Genomic DNA, 14,621 nt, shown 5'->3' with positions numbered 1-14,621 from the left:
TCAAGAAATGAACTGGACCAAGCTAGTAAGAGTCTTGTTCCAGTAAAAGGGACAATGAAAATTCACCAAGTGTTTAGTAGTACAAGAGGTATGATAAAAGCACGATCCACATCCTGTTATTGTGAACAGTGTCGAAATTGTACCCATCATGATTTTGATGAACACAAGATTATACGAGAAAGTAACGTACACATCAATGACAAAGCTGACGAAAGAAACGAAGAGCAGATGGAAACACATGTTGTTGAAGTTCATGCACTAGCTGATGAGAGAAACAATGAACAGGCTGATGATACACACGTTGACTGAATGAAACAGTGGGTGATATTGATGAGGATGAATGGGTGGCGGTGCAGTATGAGAAGAAGTGGCATGTAGGACATGTCAAAGAAGTTGACAAAACAGACAAAGATTGTTTAGTTTCATTCATGAAGCGAACAGGAGCTCGTGGAAATAAAACATTAACAATTAATACTGTTCCTATGCCCCCCTACTGAGCTATTAGGTCGATTACACATGTTCTCCCCAAAGTGTAAATCATGTTGGAACCCAAGACACATACAAAACAAGCAAATTCGATGAATTGGTATCCCCCTGCCGAAAGGGTTTGTGGTGAGGAATGGCAAAAAAATATATCCAGCAAAAAGTTAAGGATGTTACTAAGAAGCAAATAATTTCATTAGTCAAAATCAATTTAACAGAAAATGAATGTTTTAAGTGTACACAATAAATGTATGTTATGTTGATCCTGAGTAATGAAATTATTTTGAATGGAATATGTTTAATGTAATAAGCTAAGCTTTTAGAATTAAATGGAGTTATTTAAAATGTGAGTTGAAGTGTAACTAGAATGAAATATTGTCTTAATGTAGTTTGGCACCAAGTGTTGCTATTTAACATGTACACTTGTACATAAAAGAACAGATGTCCTTAAAAGAGCACAATCAAGTAAGATATCTTGAACATGGCTGGTGGCGGGGTGGGTGTGTGTGTTGAAGGTTAGAACATTTTTTAAACAAGAGCTGTTCGTAAGACAGCGCGCTTAATAGCTTAATAATAATAATTTTATTTGTGCACTACATGTCAATACAAATTACATAGCATAATAAATTATCACAGCATTTCACAGATATCACAGTTGTAACATTAAAGACATCTATCATATAATATTGATTATAATTTATCACAGGATGTTATTCTTGGTTTGAATATATAGTTACTGAAACAAAAAATGTAAAAGATATCAATATCACCTCTAGATAGTTGTAATACTTGTTCCAGTATTTATAATTTCAAATTGAAGATAGTGCACTGGATTGCCCGTTAAGCTTCAGCATTTACATGCAAAAACTTATTTCCAACGGGGTCCATGCTGTCACATTTAGATCTTAAGTGACTAATTACTCTTCTTAGAACTGTCACATGATGGTATAAAAGTGATAATGCAATCATAAGATAATGATCTTACGTTGTTATATTACATATTATAGAGTGGTAGATACATTCCATTTTAAAACAGTATTCCTTTTTTTGAGTACAAAGGTGTTAACACGTCATGATCTTATGAGTGACGGATTTAGGTGTATGTGTCATAAGCATATTATATAGGTCTTACAAAATCAATGACACCATGATACAAACATATGCAGAAACTAAGAGTCTAATAACTTTCTACACGAATTGACATGATAACACAAATACTAAACACTAATTTCATAAAAATGTTAAAACAAAACCAGTTAAAAAAATATATATAAAGATTTCTCATCTCTTTCCATTTCTGTTAATAGATGTTTCTTTAAAAGTTTCTTAAAAGTAGCCTTGGACTTTGCTGATTTTATGTCAGCTGGTAACTTATTCCAGTCCTTAATTGCATTGTAATAAAATGAATTTGATGTAAACCCATCGACTTGTGGCGTATAAAAATTTAAATGTGATCTGCTCCCGTAAGAATGGATATCACTGCATTTTGTAAAGTGTTCATGCATGTAACTGGGAGACTTGTTATGGAAAATCTTATAGACATGATTCAGTCTCAGTTGTCTACACCTGAATTCAATATTCAAACAAGAGGACCATGATGGTCCTGAATCGCTCACCTCTTCCCACATGATCCAGTTTTGAGTATGACGTCGTTTTTTCTATTATCTGACATAGTGACCTAGTTTTTGAGCTCATGTGACGCAGTTTTGAACTTGACCTAGATATTATCAAGATAAAAATTCTGACCAATTTGTATGAAAATCCATTGAAAAATATGGTCTCTAGAGAGGTAACAAGGTTTTTCTATTATTTGACCTATTGACCTAGTTTTTTAAGGCACGTGACCCAGTTTCAAACTTGACCTAGATATCATCAAGGTGAACATTCTGACCAATTTTCATGAAGATCAATTCAAGGGTATGGCCTCTAAAGAGGTCACAAGGTTTTTCTATTTCAAGACCTACTGACCCAGTTTTTGATCGCAGTTGACCCAGTTTCAAACTTGACCTAGATATCATCAAGATAAACATTCAGACCAACTTTCATACAGATCCCATGAAAAATAAGGCCTCTAGAGAGGTCACAACGTTTTTTCTTCATTTGACCTACTGACCTACTTTTTGAGGGCACGTGACCCACTTTCGAACTTGACCTAGATATCATCAAGATGAACATTCTGACCAATTTTTATGGAGATCCATTCACAAGAATGGCCTCTAGAGAGGTCACAAGATTTTTCTATTTTTAGACCTACTGACCTAGTTTTTGACCGCACATGACCCTGTTTCGAACTTGACCTAGATATCATCAAGATGAACATTCAGACCAACTTTCATGAAGATCCATTGAAAAATATGGCCTTTAGAGAGGTCACAAGGTTTTTCTATTATTTGACCTACTGACCTAGTTTTTGACGGCACGTGACCCACTTTCGAATTTGATCTAGATATCATCAAGATGAACATTCAGACCAACTTTCATACAGATCCCATGGAAAATATGGCCTCTAGAGAGGTCACAAGGTTTTTCTATTATTTGACCTACTGACCTAGTTTTAGACGGCACGTGACCCACTTTCAAACTTGACCTAGACATCATCAAGGTGAACATTCTGACCAATTTTCATGAAGATCTTGTGAAATATATGGCCTCTAGAGAGGTCACAAGGTTTTTCTATTTTTAGACCTCCTGACCTAGTGTTTGATGGCACATGACCCAGTTTCGAACTTGACCTAGATATCATCAAGGTGAACATTCTGACCAATTTTCATGAAGATTTTGTGAAATATATGGCCTCTAGAGAGGTCACAAGGTTTTTCTATTTTTAGACCTACTGACCAAGTTTTTGACCGCACCTGACCCAGTTTCGAATTTGACCTAGATATCATAAAGGTGAACATTCTGACCAATTTTCATGACGATCCATTGAAAATTATGGCCTGTAGAGAGGTCACAAGGTTTTTCTATTTTTAGACCTACTGACCTAGTTTTTGAAGGCACGTGACCCAGTTTCGAACTTGACCTAGAATTTACCAAGATGAACATTCTGACCCATTTTCATAAAGATCCCATGAAAAATGTGACCTCTAGAGACACGTGACATGATACCCCACCCAGTCACATTATACTGACACCAGGCTGACCAGTCCTAGCACTACCCTCTTAATGCTGAGCGCCAAGCGAGGAAGCTGCTAGTACCATTTTTTACGTCTTTGGTATGACGCGGCCGGGGATCGAACCCACGACCTCCCGCACTCGAAGCGGACGCTCTACCACTAGGCTACCGAGGCGGCATAATTCTGTCAAAATTCAAATCAGAGTTATGGGGATTTTTTCTCCTGGTGTAGATTTTGATAGTAACAGATATTTGACTTTATCAAAAACTTTAACCAAAAATTCTAAGTTAAAAAGGGGCATAATTCTGTCAAAATTCAAATCAGAGTTATGGGGATTGTTTCCCCTGGTGTAGACTTTGATAGTAAATAACTATTTTAAGTTTCAAGTCAACAGCTTTAATAGTAACAGAGATATTTGACTATCAAAAACTTTAACCAACGGCGACGCCAACGCAGACACCGGGGCAAGTACAATAGCTCTACTTTTTCTTTGGAAAGTCGAACTAAAAAAGGAATGGAAAAGAAATATATTTTTTTAGGGGGTGGGGGTGGGAGGAGACCGGGTGAGGGTACAAAACTTCACATGTTGATTATAAATATTGATAGAAAATAAACAAGGCAGTCTGAAAGACAGCTAAATCCCCCGCCACTGCTATGGATAGTGAAAGGGTAAACCTTTGATTTTAGCTGTGACCTTGACCTTGAACTGACATGGCTGATTCATGAATTCTGCACAACGTCTTGATGAGGTGATCATTTGACCAAAGTTTCATGAAAATCCTTCAAGGGGTTTAGAAGATACAGAGCTGAAACCTTTGACCTTCAGTTGTGACCTTGACCTCGAGTCGACATGGCTGACTCATGAGTTCTTGATGAGGTGATCATTTGACCCAAGTTTGATGAAAATCCTTCAAGGGGTTAAGGAGATACAGAGTGGACACCAAATGGAAAGCTCAAACCTTCAACCCTTAGTTGTGACCTTGACCTTAAGCTGGCATGGTTGACTCATAATTTCTGCACATCGTTCTGATGAGGTAATCATTTGACCCAAGTTTTATAAAATTCCTTCAAGGGGTTTAGGAGATATAGAGCGGACACGAAATGGAAGGCTCAAACCTTTGACCTTCAGTTGTGACCTTGACCTTGAGCCGACATGGCTGACTCATAAGTTCTGCACATCGTCTTGATGAGGTGATCATTTGACCCAAGTTTTATATAATTCCTTCAAGGGGTTTAAGAGATATAGAGCGGACACAAAATGGAAGGCTCAAACCTTTGACCTTGAGTTGTGTCCTTGACCTTGAGCCGGCATGGCTGACTCATGGGTTCTGCACATCGTCTTGATGAGGTGATCATTTGACCCAAGTTTTATAAAATTCCTTCAAGGGGTTGAGGAGATATAGAGCGCACACAAAATGGCAGGCTCAAACCTTTGACCTTGAGTTGTGACCTAGACCTTGAACCGACAAGGCTGACTCATGGGTTTTGCACATCGTCTTGATGAGGTGATCATTTGACCCAAGTTCCATGAAAATCCTTCAAGGGGTTTAGCAGATATGGACCGGACACGATTTTGTTACAGACAATATCTCCGCCATGGCGGAGGAATAAAAATGAAAGAAAAAAACAGTGTGTGTGTGTGTGTGTGTGTGGGGGGGGGGGGGGGGGGGGGGGGGCAGGAATGCATGATTGGAGTGGTGGGCATGACTGGCTGAGGTAGCGGAACGGTACAACTTTGCATGTTGATAAATATTCATGGAAGGTTTGTAATAAATTCAAAATAAGGAATGAATTTTTTTTTGGGGGGGGGGGGGGGGGGGGGGGGGGGTGACCAAGGCAAGGGGGTGCCCAGGTGTGGGTACACAACTTCACATGTTTATAATAAATGTACATGGAAAAGAATGACAGAAGTTTAATGAAATTCTACCAATATGGCTCTGGAAGTGGAATTTCCATTAAATCAAGGGCAATAACACTAAGGAAAATTGACCAATTAAAAAAAAAAAAATGACGGGCATCATCGAAGTATGTTGGTTCATATTTATTTTAAGTTTCATGAAATTCTACCAGCTTATTACTGAGAAATGGCTGCAGACGTGGATTTTTCATTAAATCAAGGGCAGTAACTCTAAGGAAAATTGACCAATCAAAAAAAAAACATGACGGACATCATCGCAGTATGTGGTTCATGTTTATTTCAAGTTTTATGAAATTCTACCTGCTAGTTACTGAGAAATGGCTGCGGACACATGGACGGACAACGCCATTTCAATACCCACCTCCTGATTTCATCGGCGGGGGATAATAAGATATTTTGCTGGGCCAAATATAATTTTCAGTATTAATACATTGGCCAAATTAAAAATTCTCATATCGCGGAAAGAGCAAATATGTTATTTCAGCCAGTTTTCATAAGATTTAACTATTTGTTAAATTACATATTATTAGCAATTTAGCACTATTGCTGCTACAGACTAAAATACTAAAAATTAATCCTTCTACAATATTTCTGATTTTGCGGAGTAAGATCAAAGAAAACCTGATATAACAAGAGCTGTCTCCATAGGATGACACATGCCCCTGATGGCACTTTGAATGAATAATTATGGCCGATGTTAGAGTTTAGGACCTTTGACCTAAGGAGCTGGGTCTTGCGCGCGACACGTCGTCTTACTGTGTCACACATTCATGCGTAGTTATTTTAAAATCCATGCATGAATGACAAAGATATGGACCGGACACGCCCATCAATGCACTATCCTTTAAAGTCTAAGTGTGACCTTGACCTTTGAGCTACGGACCTGGGTCTTGCGCGCGACAGGTCGTCTTACTGTGGTACACATTCAAGCCAAGTTATTTCAAAATCCATCCATCGATGACAAAGATATGGACCGGACATGCCCATCAATGCACTATCCTATAATGTCTAAGTGTGACCTTGACCTTTGAGCTACGGACCTGGGTCTTGCACGCGACACGTCGTCTTACTGTGGTACACATTCATGGTTCATACAGACCTTCCCAAAAAAAATTCAAGTAGTTTTCAAGGAGTTTTCAAGTAGTTTTCCTCCATTTTCAAGGACTAAAATGGGCGCAACGTCACTGTTGCTGAGACATGAAATAACCAATTTAAATCCAATTTAGGACAAAATTAAACAATGTAACACAAGATTTATGTATTTTCACAGTAGGTGGGGTTGGGGGCGGTATTGTCAAGTCGTTATTATTTATATCCTGTGTTGACTCTCTTACATGCTTAGGAGCGAAAAAAAGCATCAATTGTTTCAGTCGAACTTCTCATGGCAGAGCTGTTTTTATGTTTTTCACTTTTGGAATGTGATTTTAATGCACTTCCTCCCATAGCAGCGATGTCGATTATCTTGTCACAAAAAACACAAAGGCATTTTCGTTTTTCGCCTTTGAATTCCCGTAGCCAATGTTTATAATTGTCATCAGTAAGCCACTTTTGCGAAAAGACACAATTGTACATTTTAGAACTCATGTTTTTCTTCCTGGAAAAATGACCTTATGCATCGCGGATAAATTACACAGTGTGAAAATTACTTGAAAGAGCATAAAACCTGTAAAGTACAGTACCGTACCGTACTATCGCCGACTCCGTGGCAGGCCCTAATGGCGGTAACGGTTGTTGTTTTTTCGTTGGTTTTTAGTTTATTTTGGTCCGTTTATAATGTCTGTCCGTTTTCACTTCGCACCCGACCAATTTAAGGACTATTTGCCATCTTTTGTACGTTTTTTCCTAAATTCAAGTAGTTTTCAAGTAGTTTCTGACTGTTACAAAATTCAAGTAGTTTTCAAGGAGTAGGCATCAAATTCAAGGACTTTTCATGGCCTGTGCGAACCATGACATTCATGCCAAGTTATTTGAAAATCCATCCATCGATGACAAAGATATGGACCGGACACGCCCATCAATGCACTATCCTTTAATGTCTAAGTGTGACCTTGACCTTTGGGCTACGGACCTGGGTCTTGTGCGCGACACGTTGTCTTACTGTGGTACACATTCATGCTAAGTTATTTGAAAATCCATCCATCGATGACAAAGATATGGACCGGACACGAAAATTGGGGACAGACTGACAGACGGTTCAAAAACTATATGCCTCCCTTCGGGGGCATAAAAATACAGAGAATGCTCCAGGATTTCAATGAAGCATTTTTGTTCATTATCAACTAATATATAACTAACCTGCCATCCCCCTTCAGAAGATTCCTGAGTATTTTGTACAAGTTTTTGAAGGGTTGACAATTTCTGTTCAAGCATTTTTTCCCTGTGAAGTGCTTCCTGTAAGTATTGAGCTAGCCTATACAACTCCTGGGACTGTATCGTAATTCCTGGGGTTGGTGTGTTGAACAAGCTGAAATGCACAAATATACAGTTTGTCTGTAGAAGATTACATAATACCGATAGTGCACACTTTCACTTTTTAAACAACAGATAAGAAACTAACCCCATTCTTCATCCGTGCAGTATGACAAGTTTATAAACATAATGCAAAAATGTCACTGCTAATAGTTCCAATTTTTTTTTACTGACTGTTACAAGGAGTACATCCATGTGTAACTGCCCTAAGATAAATAAACACAAAACTAACCATGAATGCTTGCAAATCGAAAGAATACATCCCATTTTTGTCAATAAAATATTGTCACGTTTTACCACCAAACATCTTTCCACAAAGTTGAAGCTTCACAACATAAAAGCACCTTGTAAACTGTTAATTTAGACATTTCCTAATTACATATAATAACAATAATTACACCATAAACAAGGGATGTAATAGGATTGCAGAAATGTCACCAGTTATGACGACTTTATATTATGAATAAATACACAGTTTTCAAATGTGATGCATGTTTAAGATAAAGTTTTCCTGCCAGTTAACAACATATTAACCTGATTTCTCAATTTGACCAGTTATTCAATAACATCATTTCCTGCTAAATACATTTCAGAAACACAAAAATGGCCAATAAATCTAGAAATGACTCTTTGTTTTCAATAATGTGAAATTAGTCAGAAAATCCTTTTAATTCTTTTACTTCAGATATACAAGGTCCTTTTAATACTGCATTTGAAACAAAAATTGTTGACAGTCTAGCCTTTTTATACACAACTCTTCAAAACTCCATTACACAAAATTAAAGGAAGAACAATATTAAATTGCTCCACATATCAGAGTATTTCTAAGCAAACTACTGAACATATAAAACTTAATATTAAAAGTTCTAGTATGAAAGATGACAACAAACAACAGTAATAAAAGCAAAAGGAAAAATATGCATTTTATTACATCATTTTCACATAACTGAAACATCAGAGTGAAATTTCTCTGGTAATTTCACATAGAAAGATATACTAGGTACTTTTCACTGGTACAAAACTATTCGAAATAAAAAAGAAACAGCTCATTTTTTATGCAAGATCAAAATATCTTTCACATACATTTTCACTCGGACACTCAATAATGTTCACTAAATGAGATAATTTTTTTGATCTTGCACTGAAACAAACTAGAGCTATCACTGAAGATGATGAATGTATCCCACTCATGCACTGACACAGTACATTGCAATTTGACGCACACAAGATTGCATAATTATGTGGACTGTATGTACATAGATTCTATGTATATAGTATAGTAACAAAAAACAAAGTCCCATGCCTTCGCAGAATATTTTTCTGAAAGAACCTAACATGCACCATGCACAACTAGGATTACTACTGATTACTTGTGTGAAGTTTCATTAAATTGTGTGCAATGGTTCGGGAGATTAGGTGCCCACAAGATTGCATATGCAGACTGTATGTATATAGTATCATTAGTATATTAACAAAAAACAAAGTCCCAAAACTGTGCAGAATTTTTTTCTGAAAGAACCTAACATGCACCATGCACAACTAGGGTTATTACTGATCACTTGTTTAAGTTTCATTAAATTGCATGGGTTCAGGAGATTAGGCGCGCACAAGATTGCATATGCAGACTCTATGTATATAGTGCAGTAACAAAAAACAAGTCCCATAACTCTGAAATTTTTTTTTCTGAAAGAACCTAACATGCCCCATGCACAACTACTGTTGTTACAGATCACTTGTGTGAAGTTTCATTAAATTGTGTTAAGGGGATGAGGACAGTTGGTGCACACAAGATTGGTGTCTACAGACAGACAGACAGACAGACAAACCTAAAACCAGTATACCCCCATACAACTTTGTTGTTCGGGAGTACAATAAATATCCTCAATATTTCATTACAATAAAATCTGAGTAATTTTGGTATTACATTTGTGTGGATCTACCACAATATCTCTTAGCTTAGACATATCTGTCTTAGTGCAGTTTCAGTGAGCTGTAAACAATCTGACCTCTGACTCAATCTGTAAGATAGTGGATACCCCAGACACTGTCTAAATTGTACTCCTAACTGAATGAATTATAAGCCCATAGAGCCTAGCATACCAGGAAATCTGGCTGTAGCAAGGAATTATGTACATTGTATCCATATAACTTACACAGGTTTGGCCTCTCTTCCATCTGGATGGAACAATGTGATTGTTGCTATGATACAGCCATGGGTGACTGAAAAATATAGTTAGTCATGTTTTAATATTACAACATTGCCTTTTCTCTGCTTTTTTTCTTTCAACACATTCATTTCAAATCCTATTTTTATTAATGTTCGAACAGTTTACATCATTAGAATAGATTATTTTGAAGAATGAGTTTTTATTGTCAGCTACAATGCAAAGGCATGCATCAACTTTAAAAAGTTCTATTAAATATGTCAGTCCAATCACTATACACATGTGACAAGGCTTTCAAACCTGTTTTTATAGACATTTTCTTTCAACACATACAATTAAATGCTTTTTGAAAAAAAAAATCCAACCTTAATCAAACATACATTCTATCTTAGAAACAAAGAATAAATATCACGTGTTCTGTCTTTAATACAAAAACCTATTCACAAATCTACAGAACAAATCCCCCCAAACAGCTTACTTTTCTCTCCTCGTCTGTTGTTTTCCATGACATTGACACCAAACTGTATAAGGTCTCCGGAGTAGATTTCCCGTGGCGGACTCTCTTCCCCACCTTTACACAGTCTCTGATCATTGACAAATGTACCATTGCTGCTTTTTGTGTCTTGGAGGTAGAACTGAAAACACAACGTCATAGAAACAAAATTGTTTCAATCCATAAATAACCATTAATGCAACAACATGTATAGTGCTGAAGCCTTCAGTACTGACACTACATTATACTCTTATACCTCTACAGTTATGTGAACATTGAGAGACCAGTATTTCTTACTATACATGGTAAGTTCACACCCAAAAGGCTGACAATTGATGTCTACATTTGAAGGAATTATATATAATTTGACTCTGTCAGCTTCAAATACAGATGGACTAAAATTTCAAAAAGCAGACCTGGAATATGATACAAACTGCAGAATGCAATAGAAAGTTTATGTTAATAATTACAAAATGTATGATTCCAGACTTGCTTTTTAACTGCCCCACTTCTATTTCTTCAACAAATGTATAATAAGAAAAGTTTTTTTCTGAGAGTATCCAGAGAAGTTTATATTTTACCTACCTGTAGTAATGTATCTACTAGATCCAGATATTCCTGATCTATGTCAAGCATCTCACTGAATATATTCCACTTTTTTATCAATCAAATGTTTCATTTAGTAACTTTTTATATATGAACATTGTTTTCAAAGTGAATCAAGTAATTTCTCCAAATGCCATTGTTTCTCAATTCTTGAAATTCATTGTTACAATCTAAATTTCAGAACACTTAATGGTTACCACTTTATATTTCAACATGTAAAGAGCATCCAGACAATGCAAGTGTGTGCTTAACAATATATAACATCATGCCATGGTAATTAAAACATCTCATTATCTCAAATTCTTACATACTGATAAAGCATTGCCAACATACTGCAAAAAAAAAGGTTGGGGTCAAATTTTTCAACATTTCCACCAGGTTCACTCCCTTCTGCACAACAGTTTTGGTTATTTACTAGGAAGTTACATTTAATGGATTTTTGAGAAAAAAATTTTCACCTAAAATGTGTGGACAAAGTTGCTTCAATGCTAAACAAGAGCACCGCCTTGCGGGTGCTGACACTCATCTGATTTTTTTTGTATAATAGAAATATTGTCCTACCCATGATTTTCTAAGTCTAAAAAGGGCCATCATTCTTGCAAAAAGCAGGATAGAGTTATGTTTCTTGATGTACAGTGTCCACTTATGATGGTGAAAAACTATTGCAAGTTTTAAAGCAATAACTTTGATAGTTTATGAGAAAAGTTGACTTAAACATAATACTCAACCAAGAAAATGATTTTCTAAGTCCAAAAGGGGCAATAATTATTGCAAAAAGCAGGATGGAGTTATGTTGCTTGCTGTACAGGGTCTGCTTATGATGGTGAACAAGTGTTGCAAGTTTCAAAGCAATAGCTTTGATAGTTTAAGAGAAAAAGTTGACCTAAACATAAAACTTAACCAAGAAATCTGATATTTTTTAAGTCCAAAAGGGGCCATAAATCTTGCAAAAAGCAGGATTGAGTTATGTTTCTTGCTGTACATGGTCAGCTTATGATGGTGAACAAGTATTCCAAGTTTCAAAGCAATAGCTTTGATAGTTTAGGAGAAAAGCTGACCTAAACATAAAACTTAACCAAGAAAACTGATTTTCTAAGTCCAAAGGGGCAATAATTCTTGCAAAAAGCAAGATGAAGTTATGTTTCTTGATGTACAGGGTCTGCTTATGATGGTGAACAAGTATTCCAAGTTTCAAAGCAATAGCTTTGATAGTTTAGGAGAAAAAGTTGACCTAAACATAAAACTTAACCAAGAAATCTGATATTTTCTAAGAACAAAAGGGGCCATTAATCTTGCAAAAAGCAAGATGGAGTTATGTTTCTTGCTATACAGGGTCAGCTTATGATGGTGAACAAGTATTCCAAGTTTCAAAGCAATAGCTTTGATAGTTTAGGAGAAAAGCTGACCTAAACATAAAACTTAACCAGGCAACGCCGATGCCGACGCCGACGCTGACAACCGCTCAAGTGGTGACAATAACTCATCATTTTTTTTTTCAAAAAATCAGATGAGCTAAAAATAACTTAAAGATGCTCGAGGCAGTTTCATGATTTTTTTTCTTGCAATTATAGATTTTGATGAAATAATCTGTATAATACAGGTCATGTTATGATGTATTGAACAAGAGCACCGCCTTGCGGGTGCTGACGCTCATCTGACTTTTTTTGTATAATAGAAATATTGTCCTATCCATGATTTTCTAAGTCTAAAAAGGGCCATCATTCTTGCAAAAAGCAGGATAGAGTTATGTTTCTTGATGTACAGTGTCTACTTATGATGGTGAAAAACTGTTGCAAGTTTTAAAGCAATAGCTTTGATAGCTTATGAGAAAAGTATACTTAAACATAATACTCAACCAAGAAAATGATTTTCTAAGTCCAAAAGGGGCAATAATTATTGCAAAAAGCAGGATGGAGTTATGTTGCTTGCTGTACAGGGTCAGCTTATGATGGTGAACAAGTGTTGCAAGTTTCAAAGCAATAGCTTTGATAGTTTAAGAGAAAAAGTTCACTTAAACATAAAACTTAACCAAGAAATCTGATATTTTCTAAGTCCAAAAGGGGCCATAAATCTTGCAAAAAGCAGGATGGAGTTATGTTTCTTGATGTACAGGGTCAGCTTATGATGGTGAACAAGTGTTGCAAGTTTTAAAGCAAAAGCTTCGATAGTTTAGGATAAAAACATAAAACTTAACCAAGAAAACTGATTTTCTAAGTCCAAAAGGGGCAATAATTATTGCAAAAAGCAAGATGGAGTTATGTTTCTTGATGTACAGGGTCTGCTTATGATGGTAAACAAGTATTCCAAGTTTCAAAGCAATAGCTTTGATAGTTTAGGAGAAAAGTTGACCTAAACATAAAACTTAACCAAGAAATCTGATATTTTCTAAGTACAAAAGGGGCCATAAATCTTGCAAAAAGCAAGATGGAGTTATGTTTCTTGCTATACAGGGTCAGCTTATGATGGTGAACAAGTATTCCAAGTTTCAAAGCAATAGCTTTGATAGTTTAGGAGAAAAGCTGACCTAAACATAAAACTTAACCAGGCAATGCCGACGCCGACGCAGACGGCGACGCCGACAACCGCTCAAGTGATGACAATAACTCATCATTTTTTTTCAAAAAATCAGATGAGCTAAAAATGAATTTAAAATACTAGGTCACCAGCACTGTTTCAGTTTTATTTGTCCCCAGATATGATGCTATTTTGAACATTTTTCAAAATGTCCATACTCCTACCATGTATTTCAGTAAAGTACAATAACTTTAATAGCATAAATTTGAAATCTAAGCATTTTTATAAAAGAAAACAATATTTCTACCAGAAACATGCTCAGAGAAATCAAAAGAAATTGATTTTGTTAAAAAAACAACAGTAGTTGTTCTGCAGACCCGATGGTTATTTTTTTCATATTTTTGTCGATCTTAAGTTGGTATTTCAGCTATTTTATCGAGTTTCACGTAATAGAAATGAATCAAACTCTGCACATGTATTTGCTTATGTCTACCTAATCTAAAACAAAAAGAAAATTTGTAGGTCACCAAATTAGATTTTGCTTACATTAACTTACAACGAAATGGGGTGTGGCAGGCACGCAGGAAAAATGGTACAAAATAAATTATGTAACCAATTTTTATTTCAAACAAGGACATATATTCAGCCAAACTCTTGACAGTATTCTGTTTTTGTCCACAGATTAAGACAAATATAGTTAACAAGAGGACCAAATGGTCCTAGGTCGCTCACCTGAGGAACATCTGGAATAAACTGGCTTAAGGTGGGACTGAAGAAACTGTTTTTCTGAATTCTTAAAGAAACAGAGAGGAATCATTCCAGCTGCTGCATCCTTAACCTTTATCCTATTGATCTTC

General features: G+C 36.1%; 1 protein-coding gene across 7 annotated transcripts in view; it reads right to left on the bottom strand.

The window, feature by feature from the left end:
* Positions 1 to 14,621, bottom strand: part of LOC123529853 (sarcolemmal membrane-associated protein-like) — a 96,697-nt gene that overhangs the window by 53,012 nt on the left and 29,064 nt on the right. For 5 of the 7 annotated variants that reach the window (XM_045310413.2, XM_045310410.2, XM_045310411.2 and 2 more), the window contains exons 3-5: positions 10,630 to 10,786; positions 10,140 to 10,206; positions 7,813 to 7,981 (exon numbers count right to left, since the gene is read on the bottom strand). In XM_045310413.2, coding sequence (XP_045166348.2) covers positions 7,813 to 7,981; positions 10,140 to 10,206; positions 10,630 to 10,786 — 393 coding nt within the window. Of the gene's footprint in view, positions 1 to 7,812; positions 7,982 to 8,218; positions 8,327 to 10,139; positions 10,207 to 10,629; positions 10,787 to 11,229; positions 11,405 to 14,621 lie in introns of those variants that run through there. The other 2 variants (XM_053521172.1, XM_045310416.2) reach the window with 2 other exon arrangements.

Source organism: Mercenaria mercenaria, chromosome 13 (genome assembly GCF_021730395.1).
Source record: "Mercenaria mercenaria strain notata chromosome 13, MADL_Memer_1, whole genome shotgun sequence".
NCBI classification, from domain to species: domain Eukaryota; kingdom Metazoa; phylum Mollusca; class Bivalvia; order Venerida; family Veneridae; genus Mercenaria; species Mercenaria mercenaria.
The sequence above is the reverse complement of the archived record's forward strand: the minus strand, read 5'-3'. Positions and strand labels throughout refer to the sequence as shown.